At 31.4% G+C, this 23,730-nt stretch overlaps 3 protein-coding genes across 3 annotated transcripts; 1 reads left to right on the top strand and 2 right to left on the bottom strand.

Annotated features, from left to right (window-relative positions):
- Positions 1–5,264: 5,264 nt before the first annotated feature.
- LOC125857653 (homeobox-leucine zipper protein HAT5-like) lies at positions 5,265–7,476 on the top strand. The gene is made up of 3 exons (XM_049537257.1): positions 5,265–5,834; positions 6,330–6,715; positions 6,826–7,476. Exons 1-3 carry the CDS (start codon positions 5,687–5,689, stop codon positions 7,276–7,278), a joined length of 987 nt encoding a protein of 328 aa, XP_049393214.1. The 5' UTR covers positions 5,265–5,686; the 3' UTR covers positions 7,279–7,476.
- Positions 7,477–11,385: 3,909 nt separating this feature from the next.
- Positions 11,386–17,217, bottom strand: LOC125860822 (uncharacterized). The gene is made up of 5 exons (XM_049540848.1): positions 16,720–17,217; positions 16,503–16,636; positions 12,047–12,194; positions 11,836–11,942; positions 11,386–11,608 (listed from the first exon to the last, which is right to left on the bottom strand). Exons 1-5 carry the CDS (start codon positions 17,015–17,017, stop codon positions 11,567–11,569), a joined length of 729 nt encoding a protein of 242 aa, XP_049396805.1. The 5' UTR covers positions 17,018–17,217; the 3' UTR covers positions 11,386–11,566.
- A 5,088-nt stretch (positions 17,218–22,305) lies between these two features.
- Positions 22,306–23,395, bottom strand: LOC125858488 ((+)-cis,trans-nepetalactol synthase NEPS2-like). The gene has a single exon (XM_049538277.1). The coding sequence runs from the start codon at positions 23,147–23,149 to the stop codon at positions 22,349–22,351; it is 801 nt and encodes a 266-aa protein (XP_049394234.1). The 5' UTR covers positions 23,150–23,395; the 3' UTR covers positions 22,306–22,348.
- Between the last annotated feature and the right edge of the window lie 335 nt (positions 23,396–23,730).

The raw sequence follows: 23,730 nt of genomic DNA, 5'->3' as shown, positions 1-23,730 counted from the left end.
GGCTTTACTACATCATATGTAATTAAATAAAAATGAAAAATAAAACCTTTTTTTTAAAGAAAAAACGAAAGGATGTACAGAGAATTAACTTATACTGAATTTATAACCCTCTTTTTGAGATGTATAAATATTAATATTAATTCCCAATATGTTATTTAACCGGGGGGAGTGTAGTAATTCAAGCTCCAGCTCATACAAAATATTATATATAGCGTGCATTCGATTTTTCGGTTTGGTTTTATACTATTCGGTTTGGATTTTCGGTTTTTGGTTTTGAAGAAGTTTAACTCAATCCGAACCAAAATAAATTTGGTTTGGTTTGATTTGATTTTTCTCTTTTTGGTTTGGGTTTTTTCAATTCAGTTAATCGGATATGTCAATAATTAGAAACATAACAAAGTTATATTTGCAATTTGAAAAAAAATAATATATATATATATATATATATATTAAATTTCTTAAATATACTTTTTAATATAAATCACAAGTAAAACGTAAAACACAATACTTAAAAGTATATCAATTATAGATGTCCAAACATCAAAAGGTAACTAAAAAGGGACAAAAGTGGTTAACTCTCCAACTTAATTATCTCTATATATATATTATTCGGTTTTTCATAAAGTAAAGGTGAAAAAATAGATCATATTCAGCTCCCATTTCATACTCTTTTCACTTTCTCGATCCTATCTTCATAATATATGTAACCTTAAAAGAAGATTGTAATAAAGGTGTATCATATACTAATTCCAGAATCATTATTTTATGTTCTACCATATCTTTCTGTCTTCCTTTAATATATGTCTTCTGTTCCTTTCTCATTTAGGTAAATTCTTTTTTATTCCCTATATATATTGATCCTCAACAGATATATTAAGTCACTGTTATCAACAAGGGTTGTGGTGACTGCTCAGGTATTAAGTACTTCGTTATCTTTAGAAGTTTTAAATTTGAGTTCTTCTAAATACAGAATAGCATTTAGTAGCCTCTGTTTTCATTATCCACCAACTTTCATAGTGTCGTATAGAATAAAACATGTTTTCATTTGTGCGTGCCAACAACTAAAATTCCTGCTCACTTTAGTTACATTCTTAAAAAGGGGAAATATTATTTTTGAAGTGAGGAATTAAATTTCGTTTTCCATCAAAAAATAAAAAGAAAAGTTTATCAGCTCATGATCAAAAGTTTTAGTTGTCTATCATAATTAAGTGATAAATAAAAATATATTTTTTTTAGTAATTCATCATAGTAGCATATAAACTCTCTCTCCTTTCTCGATAAAAATTTATATATGTGGTATGTTTACACCAAATCAATAAATATAAATACGTTCCTAATATACTTCAAATCTATCCTCATAAGATATGAATAACGTCTATATATAATATTATCTTCTCCAAACTTCACATGTGAGATTACAGTGAATATATGTAATCAAAACTAACCCCCCACCCCACCCCACCCCGCTTCCCCGTGTGCCACATTTTCTCTTTTTCTTGTTATTCGTTTATCTGGGCCGACTAGATAATCACAATAAATGGAGGATACCTACTTATGAAAGTCAACTCTTGACTTATATTTTATGAACATGCCAGTTGTTTCATCAATCTTTTTTTAATAGTTTCTATCACCTTTGATTTCAACATAATTTTACTTCTACATCGCTTAAGTCAAAAGATTAGTACCTGTCTAATACGCAAAGATTAAAAAGTCTAAAGATTGTTTTTTTTCCTAATTTTTTCTATCGATATTTGATATTTTTATTGAAATTCCAATTAATTTAAATTTACACTATATATAAAATCTATATAAGAGACGTTTTCTAATAAAATTTTCTCTTTTAATAAAGAAATTTTATCAATCTCGACCTCAATAATCTAAAAGTTGGTTAATCAATCACGCACGGAACAAGCTCAGTGAGAAGAAAAACATATAAAATATTTTACAATTAGATGGCTTTATGTCAAGGGAGTAGTTCCGAGAGAGAGAGTAATTATTTGTTCCGTCTCTAAACATTTTTGCTTCTCAAAAGCTTATTTAACTAATTTATGAAGTTAAATTGAATTAAACTAATTTAATATTTTAAATTTAAAAATTATACAATAAGTATCGTAGATTAAAATCTCATCATGTTGATTTCATAAAAATGTTAATTCAAGTTCATATAGTTAAGGACATATTTTAAATATTTACATCGATTGAAACTGTTAAGAAGTTTTTTACATCGGATGATGGGATGGAAAATGGATCTTCTTATATGAACTTGGACAAACTTTCTCTCATGAGCTAGCTATTGGGGTTGAGGTAGGCCCAAGTATTATATCTTCAACATGTTTTCAGAGAAGACAGAGGTCCAGGGATCGAATCTCACCGCCTGCTCTTCCAATGAAAAAGAATTATCATTAGCTAATAAAAGGTGCGCTCTCTCTTAACATCTCATATTTTAAATGAAATTGGAACACACTTCAATATGATATCACAGTCGGGCTCATCACAATTTGTTGTTCACCGATGTTGGGTTCATGCTCCAGTTGAGGTCTGGGCGACTTGGACAAACTAGTGGCGTAGCTACAACTATCCTTTCGTTGTATATATATGTCAAATTCTACATTTAAAGGATATATATTTAAAGTTGGACACACTTGACAAAAGTTATGTCTTTATCTTAGTTGTAATGGGTGTCCATTTGAATGACGGAGTTCTAGGTTCAAACCATAAATAGAACAATATTATTTTGTTTTATTCTGACAATCACACCCAATTATTTTTTGACACCTAATAAAATTTATTTTGACAACCACACACCATTATATTTGGACACCCTTAGTAAAATTTCTAGCTCCTCCACTTGAGACAGAGCAAACTTTTATGAGTCAGGTCAAGTGTCATATTTTTATAGAAACAAATCGTAATTCATATTTTTAATGAAATATACTGATAAATTTAAGGGATTTGTTGTAAGCCCAAGTTATAACTAAAAAGTGGTTTCAAATCCTGAAATGACAAGTGGAGCAAGGTGAGTGGAATTGAGATGCTACAGTTACAAGGTCGCTGTCGTAGCAACATCTCTTTTTGTATAGCGTAGAAACGTAACGTGTCAAGTAAATAGGAGTGAAATGAGTAACAATTATGCCCATGTAATTGCCCCTTCAAATTTTAAAAAGATTTCGACAAATTTGAAAGAAGGAAAAAAAAAACACAAAAAGTTGAAAAAGGCAAAGAGAAAGAGCAACAATATACGTCACTCCACCGACTGATTGGGACTTTGTTTTCATCTCTATGTATGTATAGTGTATGTATGTATCTCTCTATTTTTATTTTTACCAACTTGAATTCCTAAATTCTAGAAAAATTGCAATAATAAATTTTCTATACATCTCTATTTTGAAGAGATACATATGTATTTCAGTATTTGTGTATTTATATATGGGAAAAGGATCTGATATACCCCTCAACTTTGTCATTTAGAGCTGATATACCCCTCGTTATGAAAGTGGCTCATATATACCCCTACTTATATACAAATGGCTCACATATACCCTTTTCCTCTAACGGAAATGAAAAAAATTAATTTCAGGTTAATTTTTTATTATTTTTTAAAAAAAAATATAATCCCATATGAGTATATTTAATCCTCCTCAAACATATATATTTTTTTAACTTTTTTTTTTGGTTTCAATGACTAATTTAGATTTATTATTTTGATGGTCAAATTTATTTATGTTTCACTAATATTCTTATAAAACTTATTATAGATGACCAAATTGTTTTCTTCAAATACAAAAATTAAATTACAATATAGACCAAAAAAATAAAATTTTAAATTATAATATGGCCACAAAAAAATAGTTTTAAATTTTTTTCTTTACACTAAGGAATGAAAGAAAAAAATAAAATAAGAATAAGAAACTCAAATAATTATAATAAAAGAAGTCAAAAAATAATTTATGTATAAAAAAGATTAAAATATACCTTGAACTTTGCTAGAAGAATCATATATACCCCTAAATAATTTTTAAGAAAATTAAAAGTCAAAAATATAAATTTAAAACTAACTTTTTCACTTCCGTTAAATAAAGGGTATATGTGAGCTCATTTTGTAACTGTAGGGGTATATGTGAGCCGTTTGTATAACGGTAAGGGTATATATGAGCCACTTTCATAACGAGGGGCATATCAGCTCCAAATGACAAAGTTGAGGGGTATATCAGGCCCTTTTCCCTTTATATATTTATGTATATATGAAATTAAGAAGAGTTAACAGCTTTAAGGATATATATGTGTATTTGTATTTATTTTTCTTCTTCTTATTCTAAGAATATATGTTTATACATAAATACATTGAAAACATAGAGATATATATATTAGCTTTGAACTTCAGAAAGTGTTTGATCTATGATACTTAAATTTAATGCATGCATACTACTATGAAATAGATACACGTTAATATAAAAGGAGTGTAAAACAACGATACACAAATGTATTTATATGTCAAATACATGCATGTATGATATTTAACATTAAAATTGTGAAATTCGGATATAATTTTAAATGTGATTTCTCTAAGGTATATTTAACTTGCACTCAAATATGTGATATGAAGTTACGATTTTAATTTTGCATTCACATTCAATTGAAAATCATGATTTAAAAATTCAAATTCTCCATAAAGTATAATTTGCAATTTCAAATTATTTTTTATTTATTTTTTAAATGTAACACTAGACTCATAAGTTTATATAGTTTATGAAAGAAAGAGTAATCTTTTAAACTTTTGCAAGAAAGTCTCATGCTCGGTATGAACATTGTTCGCAAAATATTTATGTTAAAAAATAGTTAGTTATTGTTATTGTTGATAAGTAAAGTTTTATAAAATTATGTGTATTGAAAAGTTTATAGTTACAAATATTTATTTATAAAAAAAAGGAATCTACACAATTCGTCAATGTAGTATCTTACAATATTCCGATATTTTATTTATGTACTATAATTTACTCATTTGGTAAAATTATATAACAATTTTATAAAATTTAATAATTTTCATAATTTGAAAACTATTCGTGTTTATTGAAAAAAAAAAGTACAATTTGAAAAATGCAAAAAACATGTCTAAACAATTTCAACTTTATATCAATTTGATTTGATATCATGATTTCATATAGCACGTTAAAACGGGCCCTTGATTAATTACACTCACTAGGTGACCAAAACTAAAATTATCTTTGGTTATAAGTAGTCTCTTGGCAAGAGAAATAAATCAAAACACTTTAGTCCACATCTCTTCTCTGCTCCAACACCCTCTTTGCTCTGTTTTATTCCAAAAAAAAGCTTCTGTTTTTTGGTTCTGGAACTTGGCTATCTCTCTTTTTTTGATTTTATAATCATATCCTTGTATTGAATTTGTAAGCAAGGGTGATGATGTTTATGGTGATCGGGAGTAGGTGCTCTCACACTTCCCACATCACTGAAATCATAATCACAAGCTTCTTTCGCCACAAGCTATAGATCTCTATTAATTCCATATAGTATATAGTTTTAATACAAGAAAGCAATATATATTTAAAAGGTGATATTTATCAAGAACCCAAAATTCTTGATTACATAACGAAACGAGTGGATATGGGTGTTTCTTGAAAAGATCTCTGTTTTATAATTTGAAAAAAAAAAATCTGTAGAATTCGAAGCTATGATGGCTCCAGGGATTCTCTACGGTGGTGCTTCTAATTTCGATGGCGTTTTTACTCAAAAACAGAGGGATGTGTTTTCTTCATCTACTGCGCCAAAAGGGCATCTTGGTTCCCTTTTTGCCCCTGCCTGTTCTTCTAATTTCTTGGGTATATATTTCTTACACCGTTGACTTTGTATATTTTTATTTGGTTAGTATTGGTTTAGATAGAAATCTTATTTGTTTGTATGAATTTGTGATATTTTCCCCTTAAATATTGAATTGAATTACTATTATGATCATTTTTGTTGATTGGCCTAAGATAGTTGTAAGCTCATCCATCTAGTGATGAAATTGAATTTGTATAGCAAATTGTAATAGAAAAAGTTGGGTTTGATGAGATTGAGTTGAGGGTCTTTCGGAAACAGGGTCTCTATCTTGTGTGGAGTGGTAAGGTCTATGCACACTCTACACTCCCGAGATTCCATTTAGTGGGACTTCACTAGGGTATGTTGTTGTAAATTGTAATAGAAAGTAGAGATACAAGAGCAACTGATGATGTCTTGATATGAAGAATACTAGAAAGTCTTAGCTAGTTTTAAATGGAACTGAATTTTGGTCAAAATTGGTAGTAATTTGTTCTGTGGGTATTTGTATCTATCAGGATCCAGTTCTATGGTCAGTTTTCGCGGTGTTAATGGAGGGAAAAGGTCATTCTTTGACTCGTTCGATCAGGATGACAATGAAGCTGATGAATTGGGGGAGTATTTTCATCAAGCGGAGAAGAAGAGGCGACTTACTGACAACCAAGTTCAGTTTCTTGAGAAGAGTTTTGGGGAAGAGAACAAACTTGAACCTGAAAGAAAAGTTCAGCTTGCTAAAGAACTTGGTCTGCAGCCTCGCCAAATTGCAATTTGGTTTCAGAATCGTCGTGCACGATGGAAGACTAAGCAGCTCGAGAAAGATTATGATGAACTGAGGAATAGATACGACGCTCTGAAATCAAATTACAATAATCTTCTCAAGGAAAAAGAAGATCTTCGAACTGAAGTAAGGACCTTTATTATATTTGCATCATATTTTGTACTTAATTAAATGTAATTTCATTTTCATGAGCTCGTGGACTATGCTTATGTTTGATGGTTCAATCCTTAATTCAGGTTTTCCATCTCACCGATAAGCTGTTTGTCAAAGAGAAAGGAAATGGGCAATTGGATTTACGCGATGAAAACAAACACTCCGATGCATTGGCAAAAGAAACCGTGGCTGATCCAATTTCAAGAGTAGAAATGTCCAATGTACCAGCTCTGGTTGTTAAGCACCAGCAGGAAGATTTAAGCTCTGCTAAGAGTGATGTTTTTGACTCAGAGAGCCCACGTTACGCCGGTAGGGTGCATTCCTCAGTCATAGATCAGGGTGATTCTACTCGCGTATTTGAAACTGAGCAGTCGGATTTATCTCAGGATGATGATGAAAACTTCAGCAAGACTATGCTTTCAACTGCCAACCTACTTGGCAAAGCCACGGATGATGATTATCCCGCGACATCATCAAATTTGAGTTACTTTGGATTTCCAGTTGAAGACCAAGGTTTTGGTTTCTGGACTTATTAAGTTAATGTTTGTATTTGATTAGTAGTAATGCGGAATACTATTTAATGTGTCCTAGTAATATGTCATATATTTGGAGACATTGTATAGAAGCACTTTTCTGTAATAAATAAAGTCCAATGTATGGGTCCAGAACACTAATGAGTTCTGGTCACAAAACAGTTTGGAACTATGGCTATTGCGCTTTGCAAACCTGTTGTGCTTGATGTTGTGAAATCTAACTTTTCTTTTGTCAATTAGCACATCATGTTTTTTATTTTTCTGAAATTACGCCATTGGAGTCGCTATTGGTGATCACAATTCAACTATACCATGAAAAGGTCCAAATTCACGCTGTAACTTGTAATTTGAGAAAATGTCTTAACTTTGCTATCCGTTAGAAGTTTAGCTCATTCATATTTTTATTGATAAAAGGTCTAGATATAACCTTGTGGTTTACGAAAAGGTCTAACCTTGCCCTCAGATGAAATGAATTACACAAAATATTATGTACTATTAAGTTTATGGCTTATAAAGAAAAAACTATTCAGTTCATGGAAACAAGAGGTTGAAAACATAAATCACCAACTTATCTATAATAGAACGGTATTTATCGGGTCAAAATTAAATTTATCATATAAGGTCAAACTTTAGAAATTCGATATTTGTTATCTACTATCAATTATTAATTCCTGAATTTTGAAAATATCGAATCGAATATCAACGTCGACCTTCATTGATAAGTCAGAAGGAATAAGTGCAATGAAACAAGAGTTGGGTGGATATTAGTCATAAGAGAGGATTAATCAATGGAGAAGCTGTCAAACAGTAAGTGTAGGGTCCTTAATTAAATCTTGAAGTCTCTCAAATGAATCATTTATCTTTTGGATGTTAGCACATTAATATACCTAGCTTTAACCTTATTTTTATCCAAACAAAATTGACTTATTCTTCTTTGGACAGACATTCGAAATAAGGGTAAACAATACAAAAAGACGTTTTGGGGGGGTTCAGAATCGCCCTATACCTGGTCGAAAAGTCATAAACTATTTCACCAACAAACAATACAAACCAAGAATATTTAATGCGACATCTAAAAACATATCTTGTGGAGGCACATGATCCGATCTTATAGATGTGCTTAAACTTGGTATCAACTTGAGATCATTATAGAAATTTATAAATTTCAAATTTTAAATCGGCCCGTGATTCAGTTTACCTATCTAATATTTAAACATGTACATCAACCATAGACCTATTCCTTTTGGGAGAATTTGAAATAAAAAAAAATTGATGATGCTCACACTAAAAAATTACAAGCACTTTTAAAAGAATGCTAAGCTAACCAACTATGACAAATACTATACCAAGTCATGAAGGAAAAGTAAATTACTTTGTAGATTTTAATATTTTGAAAGTACGATGTTTATACTTAAATATGTCTTACATGAGTAGGATATCAACACAAGTTAAACCACGTAAACTGATTATCACTTATAAATTAAATAAATTAGTGGCTAATAAGCACTTACCGTAGGTGATTGAGCAAAAAGGAAGAAGCTTTTATTAATTAAATAAAATCTCATTTCTATTTTTGCTTCTCTGAGGCAGAACGGAACTCATATTAAATTAAACTCAACAATAAATAAAACTATTTTCCAAAATAAATTAGTCAAAAGTACTTAAAAGATTAATATCCACAATCGTCTTTCTATTTTGCACCCCAGAGCATTAGAAAAAAAAATACTACGAAGTTGCTGATATCAAAGGTAACGCGTGTAATAACAAGGCATCGATGTCCTTGTCACCAACAGTTGTTAATTGTTATCGCGATGATTGAAATTTCTCCATCCTAAATTGAAGACTTCGAATCAAAGTATGAAAATATTATGAAAAAATTAGCTAAATACACATCTTATTGTATCATAATCTCTAAATTTCTTACAATTATTTTTTTTAAAAAAAAATTCCTCTCTGATACATCACTCTCCTCTCGCTGATACATCTGTATCTCCCTCTCGGATACATCTATCTCCTCTTTGATACATCCCTTCCCTCTCGAATACATCCCTCCCCTCTATGATACATCCCTCCCCTCTATGATACATCCCTCTCCTATGTATTCGGATGTCCTCTCCCCTCTTCTGATATATCCCTCCTCTCTCGGATACATCCCTCCCCTCTTTGATATATCCCTTCCCTCTCTGATACATCCCTCTCTTACGTATCCGGATGTCCTATCTTCTCTCTGATACATACCTCCTCCCCCGGGAGACATCCCTCCCCTATGTATCTGGATGTTTGCTGATGTATCCGGACAGTGGCGAAGCCATGCTTTTCAATAAAATGATTCAAAATCTGAAGAAATAGACACACGCAATAGCCGAAGAGGGTTCAACATCTATTATATATACCTAAAAAATTATTTTAATCATGTATAAATAATATAATTTTTCGTCGAAGAGGGTTCGGATGAACCCCTGAGAATAAGGTGGCTCTGCCACTATATTCGGAGGTCCAGTGATGTATTTGAAATCCATAAATTTTAAGGGATTTTTATAATTTGAAAAATAAGAGTGAAATAAAATAATCAACTCTTTTATACGAAGATTATTAATGGGGTAAATCTTAATTAGTCTCACTAGTTGGCTACTAGTCACACTATGCTCTAAAAATAAAATATAAAAAAAAGGAGACGTTGTTGTCAAGAAGGTCGTAATTAAAACCGTGCTTAGCACTAAACCACTACGTCAATCAAATATCATGACAACCCCACCAAGCAAAGAAACTCCAATATATACTAATGTGGTCCACCTCTAATTTGTATTTATGCCTTTTATGTGGCAATTGTCATTAATTTAAAAGATTATGCTAATACATGTACGGTCTAAAAGTCCATTGGCCCCGCCCCAAAATTTCTTCTCTTTACTTTTGATGCTGAAATTTTCATTTTAAAAATATTGAGGAAATAAGATTTTTTTGTCCTTTTACTTAAAATAAAATAAAAATAAGAAAATTTTTAAACTCTCTATAGATAAAGGTATCTTATAAAAAAAAATTTATAAGAGACTAGAAAATTATTTCTCTAAAAAATTTCTGGTGTGAACATTTTAATTTTTTATATAGAATTTCCAAACTTCTCCATTATGAAACTCCCACTTAGAAATTAAAATTGCTTTGAACAATAATGTTTTAGAGATTCTTTAACTTTTCCATTATAAATCATGAATCAATTTATATATTATTTTATGTATGATAAAAGATGAAATAACTAATATATAAATAATCAAATCTTGTATAATTAGTTCATATATTATTAATATTTGTGTAGCTCTAACAAGCAATCAAACAACTCCTTATTGTATTATGTGTGCTTGAATTATGGTATTAAATATATTTGATTTATTGAAATAAAAAGCAAACTGCTAATTTGCCCGTCGATCTTTGAGCTAAGGTCGTGCATAAAGACGCAAAGTTTTCAACTTTTTTTTAATTATAAATGTTGATTTGAGTTCTCTTTGTTAGTTATATATAAAAAAAAAAAAAAACCCTTTATTATTGTTAATTATAAAGAAATGGCTCTTGATTCACATGCATTCGACACACTAGTCTATAAAGGCCAAAAAGCAAATTTAAACTTTTCATTTATTTATTTTGTTGTAACATCTCCTCCCACCTGGCTGCTCCTGGTCACCATGGGCTGAACTACGTGAGATCAATAGGATTTGAATTTCGTCCCGCAAAAAATTACACTGTATATATATGATTAAAATTATTTTTATTTATATAATAGATTTTGATCAATTCATTTGCTTCTTCGTGCACTTGGTTTTTCAAATTTTAAATCTTTATATTGAAAATTTAAGCTCCGCCACTGCTGACCTAGCTATATAAAAAATTTAAGTTTAGTAAAAAATAGATAAAGTCACCTCCAACTTAAACTTTGTGGGAATCTTGTTAAAGTTGTGCCCTAAAAAATTTAATGACTAGCTTAAGGGTAACTTTATGCATTTTCCCTTTATTGGGTACTTTATTTTTTCCACCCCTTTATAGGGTACTTGGGTATGATTTTCCGTCTGACTGAAACAATATTGATAAAGTCTTCAGTAAATAAGTAATGTAATATATAGCTTATGATGATCACAAATTAGTGATATTTTTCTAATAACATTTAATATATAGTACAATAATATGATGCTGATAATTTCCAGAATGATATATGTTATTCACAAATACAATTTCTGGGTTGAATGAGAATCATATGATCTTATTCACAAATATAAACCGAAATGCATCCACTTGACTTTGTACATCAGAATTTGACATTTTCTTTTAGGTAACACACAATCTCTTGCTGCAATAATCAGAAAACGAGAGCATTAATAAACAGTCTGTGTTTATATATAACACGCAAATGTTTATCCACAAGTTTCAAAAATCTTATAGTGAATCGAATGTTATGACATCGTCAAGACAACAAATTGTTTCTTTCTTAAATAAAAATTCGATTCAAGTAAAATAATGACAAAACAAATAAAACGGTAAGTAGTTAAAAAGGTGCAGAGAGGAAACAAAACTTACTATTAAACAGAGAAGAATGCAACCAGCAGCTCCCGGGAACAGAGCATACCAATAGTTGAGCTGATGCAACTTAGCTCCATCAATGAACAATAGCGGCAAACTTGCAGCTACAAAACAAAACACAAATTTAGCACAACAACTTCGAATATACATTACCATAAGATCTTTTTTTTTTAAAAAAAAATGAGAGATAATTTGCAAACTAATTTACCAGGAGGATGAACAGAGCGAGTATAAATCATGAAAGCCATGGCAGCAGAAAGGGCGGTGCTTCGAGCTAGCCAACCTGGGCCCAATATTGTGAATGCCAAAACACCAATGGCTGCACAACCGATTTGTGCCATAAACATATTGTACTTCTGCACATTCACAACACATAATTCCAAAGTTAATTACTTAGACGATCAATCAACTAATAGTCGCTCAATTTTATTGTGTAACAGAAAAGTCACCCAACTATTATCATTTCACCTACACCGTATTTCTCTTTTCGGAAGACTTAATCTGGATTCATTTGTTTAGTTATGACTTATGAACTTGCTTATTCAAATTCTTATGTTTAAATTGATAGTTCAGTGACTAAAAAATTAAATTTGAGTGACTTTCTGAGAAAAAAAAAAGAGTTTATAGTTGAGTGGCCATTTGTGATATTATATCTATAATTTTCTACATAGACGGTTTAATTTTTAGAAAAAGAATGTTCAATTGACCAGCCTGATGGCTATGCCAACACTACTTATGAAATTATACTAATGTTATTGTTGTTGTATTAGCATGATTACTCATAACTCATAGCAAACAAGCCTATCTAATGGCCTCCCCTAACTCTTTATATTTTTCCTTAATATTTTCAAAATTATATTGTATGCATTTTGTACAGTAATTATTTTAATGTGTAAAATGTTCCCTTCTACTAATGCTCTCATTCTCCCCGGAGTAATACGTTAAAGAATCACTCTTGTTTTTTTTTTTTGACACGGTTGTTAAGGTACACTAAGGAATCGTTTGGTTAGGAATTAGTTATGAAAAGATTAATAATATAAGATTTTAGTGTAAAATTTAATAATGGAGGTGTTGTAATTTACGAATTAATAATGCAGGTATTAATGTATTCATGATTATTCTTATCTCTTGTACAAATGGATAGGATAAAATATGTGTTAGTTTAACTTTTAAAAAAGGATTGTTAATACAATAGATCATTTTGGTCATATTAATTGCTTTAATCCATGAATTACTATAATCTGTGTATTTTTATTTTACTTTTTATCTTAGTTTAAAAAATACACAGCTCAACAATTCACTTAATATAGGTTAGAGGGAGTTATTTATGTTATCAACAAAAATGACAACCAAGTAGTGTATAAGTAATGCTGAGTTTTATGCAACTCTAGAAAAAATGTAACAAAACATTTTATTCCCTCCATTCATTTTTACTTGTCTATTATATTAAAAATACACTCACTTTCTCTTGTTACTTTTAGCATATCAAGAGAAAAACATATGTTTTTATCCTTAACATTAATTACTTATTCTCCAAATCATTTTTCAATCCAAAACTAAACATCAATATATTAATATGAATATTAAGTTAAAATATTCATGCCAATCACTATTTTTAAGAGACCTGCAAAGTCCAAAGTGAACAGTCAATCTCACTTATGATGAATTTTTATGCAGGTATTATCACTCCTAATAATACTTGAAGCCAGACCAACACCAAGGGGTCGTTTGGTACAAATGCAAGTTATTGGGGAGTTAGATATGTATTTTATTCTATAATCAGAACTTAGTAAGGCAGGAATTATTATGCATGGTTTAATATTATTGTAGAGATTGAAATGCAATGATTATTAGTTGTTAGATGTTTGGTTTAGTACATTAAAGTAATTAATTTCGTAGATCATGAGGCCTGAGGGTGATTCTGTTTTTTAGTTGATTTGATATGGCTAATACTCATATTTTATCCCATATAAAATAAAATAACGCATATATGTTAATTTATTAGGAAATCAAAGTAACACCAAACAATGTATAAAAAGAATTAATGTATAGATTAATGTTAAATATGACTAATTCTTCCTATAGGCCAACCAAACCGATCCTAGGTAATCATGTCCATGATCTAACTTTTATCGACAAAATGATGCAATTGAGTGTTGATAAGCACAATTAAGGCTTTCAATTGGTTGAGAGACAAAGTTATATATACTCTATATCAAGGAGCCAATTAAGTTACATGTTCACTTAATGACAAAATTTTTTACTATTTTCTTTCTTCTTTTGGCATATCAGAACAAACAGAGCCAAGCAATCAACAACTTGTATTATAATTTTGTGCATACAAGTAGTAATTTATAAACTAGAAAATGCACAAGCCACGAGAAAGGCACTAAAGGATCCTGAGCCAAAGCTTTTTAAAATGGAAGATCCAATCAAGACTTGTAAGAGAGAAATAAAAAAAATTAAAAGGTACATGCTACTTGATACTGGTAACCAAATTAAGGACTTTTGCACTGATTACTTATCTTTTAACACTTTCTTGTTTTGGGAAGATGACAACAAGACGAGTTAGTATCCACAACTAGTGGTTTCTGTTTTCACTTCATGAATCCAAAGATTGTACATGTTCAAGTGGTTCTTTCCCACAAGACGTCTCGTTCTATATTCTCATAGGCAAAGCATCTCGTGTTAGCAGGTTTAGGAAAGGGTAATATCCCCAAGTGTGATATAAACGGTCTATTAATATAAGCATTAGTGGCTCCAAGACTCACTAATGAAAAATTACTGTTTTCTAATTGATTTCCCATCGAAAAATATTTAGTGACTATTTCCACAATTATTTTTTTATTGAATCACTGAGAAAAGAAAATAAATTAAAGTAGTGTTTTCATAAGAAAAAACTAAAAAAATTTATGTGTTTCAGTAAGAATCTATTTCTCACTATGAGTTTTTCACTGAGCTGATTCAATGTAAATTAAGTGAGAAAATTATGTTTATAACACAAATTTTCCATTTATTCTTAGTGGAAAAAAACTCTGATTCTAACTCCTCTTCACGTAGTTGAAAGCTGAAATTGTTTAGTGGTAATTATGAGAACAATATGGTTTCTCATGTTAGTTTTGGGTGTTGACTTTTGTATAATATTAGGAAAAAGAACTAGTTTCGAAACTCATCAGTTCAATTATTACTCCATTCATTTCAAATTTGATATAAGTTGACTTAATTTAAAACTGAAATTGTTTAGTACTAGTAATTATAATTACAAGTTACAACGTTAGTTTTGGGTGGTGAATTTAGTACTACTATCTAAAAAATACATGTGATTATAATTGCGGAGTCCACATTGGAGCTCCGACTAAATTCAGATTGCGCTCTGCAGGGCCCATTCGGGAGAGACACTCTCAACAAGATTTTCTCCATACCCAGGAATCGAACCCGGGACCTCTAGTTAAGGATGAAGTACTCCCACCAGTGCACCACAACCCATGTTGGTACAGTCGGATGTAGTTGACACGATGGAAGTGATCATTTTCTGATGCGTAAAGAAAAACTGATTTCAAGGAAAATAGTGAGAATGACTTCCATTACTTATTAGCGGAAGTGACCTTAAAATTTGATACTTGTTGATTTAGACCAAAAATATTACAGAATATTTATCAATTATCCCCACCAAAACTTGGTCACATGAAAAAATGACTTCATATTTTCTGTCTCCACAAAGATTTGAACTTCTATGCTAATCGAANACATGTGATTAGAATTGATTATTCGTAAATTACAGTCGGATGTACTTTTTTTTTTTTTTTTGGTTTTTATTCGGTGTACGGAGCCCACATTAAAGCTCCGATTAAATTCAGATCGCGCTCTGCAGGGCCCATTCGGGGGAGGCGCTCCCAACAGGATTTTCTCCATACCCAGGGCTCGAACCCTAGACCTCTAGTTAAGGGTAAAGTACTCCCACCAATGTACCACAACTCATGTTGGTACAGTCGGATGTAGTTGACACGATGGAAGTGATCATTTTCGGATGCGTAAAGAAAAACTGATTTCAAGGAAAATAGTGAGAATGACTTCCATTACTTATTAGCGGAAGTGACCTTAAAATTTGATACTTGTTGATTTAGACCAAAAATATTACAGAATATTTATCAATTATCCCCACCAAAACTTGGTCACATGAAAAAATGACTTCATATTTTCTGTCTCCACAAAGATTTGAACTTCTATGCTAATCGAAGGTACCTCAGGTCAATTCTCAGAATTAACCTAAAAAAAAATTAAAGCTACAGTTGGCAATTGGATATAAACTAATATATATGACCATATTTATCACATTTGAAGGAGCATATATATATATATATATATATATATATATATACTTATATTATATAATAAAATAAGATGCAGCAGCTGTAAACCGTCCAGCTAAAACAACCAGTACCCTTCTCCGTTCACCCTACCCACAAAAATAAAAAACGATAGCACTAGGCAAGAGAAACTTTTAGCAAAGGAATATGCTCTTTATGTCCTAACTTTTTATTTTTCGAGATTCAAAATATAAGTAGTTTTGATTGAAGTAAAATTATAGTAATATTTTTTAGACGAAAAATAAATATCACATAAATTAAAACGAACAATAAATAATGAGAAATAAGAAAGCGTACCCTAGCACCGGGAGAAGCAGGAGTGGCAAATAGGACAGCACAAACAGCTCCTAGTGGAGCTATAGTCATAGATATCCCTTTTGCTGCCATTATTTGGTCTATTTTTCCTAGCATCGCCATTGCCGCAAATGCCCCTATATATTATAGTAAATAAATGCATTATTAATTTTGACCTCATATCAAAATAGGGTAAGTATTATTACTGAGAGAACCCTACCTGCAGAAGGCCAAATAATGTCACTTAGTGGAGGAGCTTTTGATGACTTTTCTGGCATCCAACCATCCCATACTCCTGCCGATGCTCTAATGGCCAAACGACATGATTTTTTTCTTTTAGTTACTGTCCTGTTTGCTAGTATTCTTTCGTTCAAACCCAATCTCCCAAGTCCTAAGATTCTGTTTTCATTTGAAGAATTCAGTACAGAAAATGTGTGCGAGGACGAAAAAGACGTCGGTGGAAGCAAAATGCAATGATTAGGGAGATAACTAGAACGGAGCTGAAGCTGCGCATTCATTTTTTTCCGATAGATTTGTTGTTCTACGCAAAATAGAGCAGTGACATATGAACAACCATCAACAAGGCAGAATGAAACAATTTTTGGATTGCACTTTTTAAATTTAATTTTTGATTTGGGTGAATTAGGGCGGTTCAAGTTAGAACAAAGATACCCCTTTGGGTGGAAGTTGGAAATTGGGATGAGCGCCAGGGACGAGACTCTTCAATATATTGAAGGGGCACATCAACCCCCTTATAAGTAGTGGTGGGGGTATCCAGCTCGGCTAATTTTGTCCAATTGTCTTTTTTTATTATTAGACCCCTCCAAGAGTGTGGTTTTAAGGGCCAATTGAATTAGTACCCTATTATATTATTTTCCTAACGACATCTAATTAGGTTTTACAAATAAAAAAACATTTGAATTTGATGTATTTGATGAAAACAGTTTTTCTATTTTCACGAAATAGTGATAAAATTTGCTTATACTCTACCTTCTTTAGACTTCACTTAGTGAGATTTACTGAATTTGTTATTGTTGTTGATGTAAAAAGTAACATGCCCTTTGTTCGATATTAATTGTCCTAATTTATAAATAGTTTCTTTAATGTACTTGTCAATTTTCAAATCAAAATAGATATCATTATATTTTTTTTCTATTTTATCCTTATAATTTTAATTCTTTTTAAAAGTATGAGTAAATTAAGTTTGAATTTTTTTAATAAGTTTTATATTTTACTTATGATTTCTCATAAAGTGTGTAAAGGAAAAGGGAAGAATTAATATGAAATGAAGAGTATATTTTTACATTTTAATTAACAAGAATAAGAACAAGAACAAGAATAAGAACAACAAAATAAAATTAGGTATAAAAAAAAAGTATACAGTGAACACATTAAAAATAATGGTCGTTTAAAATTGTCAGTGACCATAAAAAAATGATTTATAATTTGTTTAAAAGTAATTGGGGAGTAAAATGACGTTGGAGTTTGGGAAAAAGATAAGTAGAGGTAACGTATCATTAATTTTCAATTCATGCATTATGCAAAGGGTTATGGGCGGCCATGCTCTTATCACAAATGCCGCCGTCTTTTCCGGGCCAGCCTCAAAGAATGTTTCCTTAATTATTCAACTTGTCACTGAATGTTTTACATTTGATTTAATTTATTATGGGTAGATATATTAATTAATCAAACTGATATTTTCCAATAAGAGTTTACCCAATATACATTACATATACCACAAATTAGAGTAAATTACTTTTGGAAAAAATATTATATAATTATGAGGTGTGAATATGTCGATTTATTTGAGAAGATTAAAGTTTATTGTAATATAATTTTTACCGATTCAACATTATGACTTTTGATTTGTCTTTTCCCAATGATAAAACAGTTCAACAACATTATATAACTCAAATTTAGTCAACTCCTCTCATGATTGTCGATGTGAGACTTCTTATCCTAATCAAGGGTGTCACATACACGCTTTCCTATGGATTCAATATCTTAGTTGAGATTTGCCCCATCGCATGAGATTTATCTAGATTCAACGTTAAGGTTTGTCCCGCCATACCGGAATTTATCTAAACTCAATTGAGCTTAGACCCGCAACTCAATTTATCTAAGTTGGAGTGTCACACTAATTATGATACACTTAATATTTTTTATTTCTAATATTAAAACTCACAATAATACTAACAATTATTATTTTATTGTCAAGACAAAATATAGAATATGAATTGAATATCAAAAGATAAAAATACCGTTAAGAGTAGATAATTAATGTGTTAAATCCACATAATATTATTAATTAACTGTAACTCACACAAATTCATGTCTTTTTATACCAATATATGCGCATAAATAAAAATAAAAATAAAAATGTAGTTTATAATAGATCGATTATTTGGAGTCTTGGACATATCACCACTCCCTAAAATGCCAACGTTTTCTGTGTTTGGACGTTTGGACATGTACCGCTATGCAAAAATAATTTTTTTAATTACCACTAGGTACTTTAATAAATTACTTAAATCTAATGATTTCAAGATAATATTTGAGAAATCTTAATAGCTCAATTATTTGGCTACCTAACTTTTTATCTTGTTAATGATTGGTGAGAGTTCGATTCTTCGCCACTTCATTTCTCCCATTCTCCTAACTCCCATTTACAATAATAATAATAAAAAATAAAAGTTGATAATGTTTGACAAACTAATAATGCTTAGAACAGTCACAAAAAACTTGTCTTGTTACGTTGTTTCCTTTTCACAACACTTGCATAAAAACACCAACAAAAACAAAAAAAAAGAAAAAGTATTTATTATTGCATTAGTGTGGGGGACAACCGTAGAGGCGGAGACAATGTTAGGAGTTTGGGAGTTCTAAATCAGTTTTCTTTGGGGGTTCAGATGTTAACATACATATATTTATTTAATTTTCTAATGCAAATATTGAATCTACGAAAAAGCTAATGGGTTCATCTGAATCGATGAATCCCACCTAGCTCCGCCTCTGGAGACAAGTGCACAGATAGCTGCTCCAGCTTCGAGCATCACTGTTTATAAAAATAAAATAAGTAATAAGTATGTATATTAATAAAATTTATGTATATAATTCATTGGTTTGGTTCGGTTTTTTTGAATAAAACCATAACCAAATCAAATACTATCGGTTTTTAAAAATCTAAAACTAAACCAAACCAAATCCGAATAAAATTAGTTTTATTTTATCGATTTGGTTCGAATTTTCTATTTAAATCGGTTTTTATTCAAACCGTGAACACCCCTAGTTTATCGAATAGCCCAACATTACAATTTATTTAGTGTATAATCGTCTCGGAGTTTATTGTACTCATAAATTATATACTGCAGCTCTTGTATAAAGTTTTTTTTTTTCTCCATGCAGTTACAAAGCTGAGAAACCACTTTCACTTGCTGAATTTTGAGCCTCTTTAGTTCCATTGAAATCAAAACGTGTAAATCTGTATATTAAGAGATGTATTGAAATTTAAATTCTGAATCTAAATACAAATCTGAACATTAAAATGTTACAAATATTAAATATTTAAATTTTATTATAATTTATCTTTATTTAAAAAGTAGTAAATCTAAAAAATAATAAAATACTAAATTGGTATATCAATAAAATATTTTATAAAATTATATGGCAGGTGGTGGTTGTAATAACTACGATGTTAGGTAATAGTGATTTTATGGGTAGTAGTTAGTGGTATGATGGTTCATGGTTGACACTAATGGTTGATGGGGTTTGAGGGTAATTTGTGGTGGCGGCTTATAGTTTTGGTGCATGATAGTGATAACTAATGATGATGGTAAATCAAAATCGGTGATGGATGTTTGGCTATGTATAATAGTGACTAATGTGGTGATTGTCAATGGTGATTGATTGCCAATAGATATAAATGTAAATGGTAGCTAGTAGAGGCGATGGTTGCCGGTAATTTATAATGGTCGTGAATCATAATTTAATAATGGATGTTTGTTGATGTGTAATACTCCCCCGTCCCATTTTATATGTCACTTTTTTACTTTTCACTTGCATTAAGAAATGACGTAATTTTACCCTTCTACCCTTATTTAATTTTTTTGGAACTCAAATTTTCTATCAATGAATATGAATTAATTTATTTTGATTAATTAATTTAACCAATGAACATGAATCATTTACTTAACTTTTCTAAGTTGGTGAAATGTATATTTTCAAGGCTAATAACTCACAAGGATAAAAAAGGAACAATATGGTAATTTATGCATTGATTTTATGAAATAATGTTATCTCCTGTATTCAGGTTAGTCAAAAATACAGAAACAGAAAAAAGGTGAAATTGACAGAATGATTTTTAATCCGAGTCCACAGAAACCACTGTGTTTCCTTAAGAAATTTAATCCCCTCACTGTACCCGAGGTTGCAGATTAATTCCTCCCAAGATAAAACGGATTAACCTGTTAAAGAAGTAGCGGTACCTCAAACTTCAATAACTTCAGCGAACTCAAGAACAGCAACAAGAGCACACACAGACACAGTCGATCGACAATTTTATTTATGTAAGAAAATGTATGTAGAGAGGAAAAATTTTCAGTGTTTGAAAAAATGAAAAAGACCTCTTATTTATAGCCATTTGCAGCAAGGAACACGTATGTTCAGAAAATCTGTTCAGACCCATTTTTTTCCAGAACATTCTGTCCTTTGGGAAAAGTAACGACTTTTCGGAAGGATTACCGTTTGGGAAAAGTAACGACTTTTTGGAAGGATTACCGTTACACTTGAATTTCAAATAAATTCAGTTGCGCCAAATTAATTATGTTATTTAATTAACATTCTGAATTAATTTATAAGAGAAAGGAAATGATTTAACAAAATTGATTAAATAAATTTTGTCCAAAATATTATCAATCAATCACATCATTTGCCAAATCCAAATTCGAAGCCGAGGCCGAGGCCCAGGCCGAGCGACGACGACGCGAGGGGGCACCTTCTTCTTAACCCTTTAAGAACTAAAGGAAGTGTTTCCTAATATAAGGACAACAATTTCCTTTCTTCTACCGATATGGTAAAAATGACCTTTCATTTGCACTTTTGCAATGATGACTTTTCATTTTCCCTCCAAAATTGGTTCCCCCACTTTCATTGGTTCTTCCACTTTCCATTTTCTCTTTTTTATTTCCCATTCACACCTTGCTAAACCCAACAAATAACAAGTATTATAGACCAATTATTTATAGAAAATGATGACATATAAAATGGGACGGAGAGAGTAATGGCTAATATGGTGATTGTTAGTAGCGATTGATTGTCATTAGTAATAAATGCAAATGGTAGCTAGTAAATGTGATGATTGACTGTAGTCTATAATGTTTGATTGAATGGTGTTATGGTTGAGGACAATGGAATTGAGTATGTCGTCGTAATTGATAAGGTGGATGGCGGCAACCGAAGTTGATAATGATGGGGGATGATAACAACAGTACTAAATGTATGAACTAAACATCTTAACGATATTAAGACTTCACTACGTATCTTAATCATTCAATTCTATTATGATCCATCAAGTGATTGTAACATAAAAAATCCACATTAAATGGTTACTTATAAATGATGAAGATTCAAACAAAAAATAAACTAATTCAATGATTGAGATCTGAATAATTAAATTTTAAAACGAGGCATTATTTTGAAATATAAACAGATTTTCAAACCCAAGTCCACGACCCAACAAAGCTACAAGTGGAAACCAAAGCCCATAATTATCTGGAACGAGAACCAAACCTAATCCCAAAGTTAACTGGAAAGAAAACCCAAAAGAGCCCAAACCTAAGCCCAAATAACAATCACATAGGAGGATGAAAACCTCCATCGACGACCAAATTATGGCCGGTGACAAACTGAGAGTCATCCGACGCCAAAAACAAGACGGCATCAGCTACATGAGAAGCTCTAAGAGCTCCAACTTTCAAGCAATTGAAGGATTCAAACAGTTTTTCCAGCTCCTCTACACCCATTTTCATCGATTTCTCTAACAATGGTGTTGCCACTGCTGCTGGAGAAACACAGTTCACTCGTATACCATACGCACCCAGTCCTTTACTTGCAGACCTCACCAATCCCAGTACTGCGTGTTTCGACATTGCGTAGTCAATTTGCCTCGTTACCCCCATCGTTGCCGCCGCGCTCGCCGTGCATATTATCTTCCCTTTTACCCCACCTTCCACCATTGCCTTCGCCGCGTGTTTCACGCAAGCGACTGACCCACGAACGTTGACCGCGAATAGGTTATCTAAAGCATCCAGATTGAACCCTAGAATATCTTGTGCGTGCTCGTTGTGGCTTGCAATTCCGGCGTTGCTGAACATTATATCGACTCGACCGTGAATTTCCACTGTTGATTGTACCAGGGATTGGACTTGTTGCTCGTCTGTAACGTCACATTTAATGAAAGTGCAGTGAGTGGACCCGATTGATTCCGCAACCGATCGACCTTTTTCTTCTTGGATGTCAGCAATTACTACCTGACCGCCATGTTGAGCAAACAGATATGCTGTCGCTTCGCCAATTCCGCTTGCTCCTCCGGTGATGATGGCAATTTTACCGTTCAATTTTGGATTGAATGATGGCGGAATTGGGTTTTCCATTTTCTTTCGACTTTTTTGGACGCACTTTGAAGGTAACAAACACTTTGGCACTTTGTGTATTTATATTCAACAAACTGTTTGTTGGAATAGGAAAAAAAAAGACATGTGCATACCTAATGATTATAATTAGGTAAATGCCAACATCAGTTGAATTTTGGGAATTATTGAATTAGCAGAAGTACCCTCAAATTTGTCAGTTCATATGTTGGAATCATTCAGAAAGTAGATCCCATAGCTTATTGTAGCCAGCCAACCCTGGATCCGGGGGACCAGGGGAAGAGGTAGTAAGGGGTTAGGTTCATCTGAATCCGTATATCATGTGTGTATATATAGTTAGATATTGCATCCATTTCATGCGTTAACTTTTCATATTTTGAAGTGAAAATTTTGACTCCACCACAGAGATATATTTCATTTTCTTGTTATAATCCAGCAAATTCCACCCATTCAGGCGAAAAAAACTTTGGCTCACATGTAATAGGAATCTCCACTTCACAAGGAAGATGTCTCTAGTTTTTCAACATGTTATCGGCTATAAACTAGTAATTTAAATCAATAAACAATAACAGCTGTGTTTTGAA

This window comes from Solanum stenotomum, chromosome 3 (genome assembly GCF_019186545.1).
Source record: "Solanum stenotomum isolate F172 chromosome 3, ASM1918654v1, whole genome shotgun sequence".
In the NCBI taxonomy this organism is placed as follows: domain Eukaryota; kingdom Viridiplantae; phylum Streptophyta; class Magnoliopsida; order Solanales; family Solanaceae; genus Solanum; species Solanum stenotomum.
The sequence above is the reverse complement of the archived record's forward strand: the minus strand, read 5'-3'. Positions and strand labels throughout refer to the sequence as shown.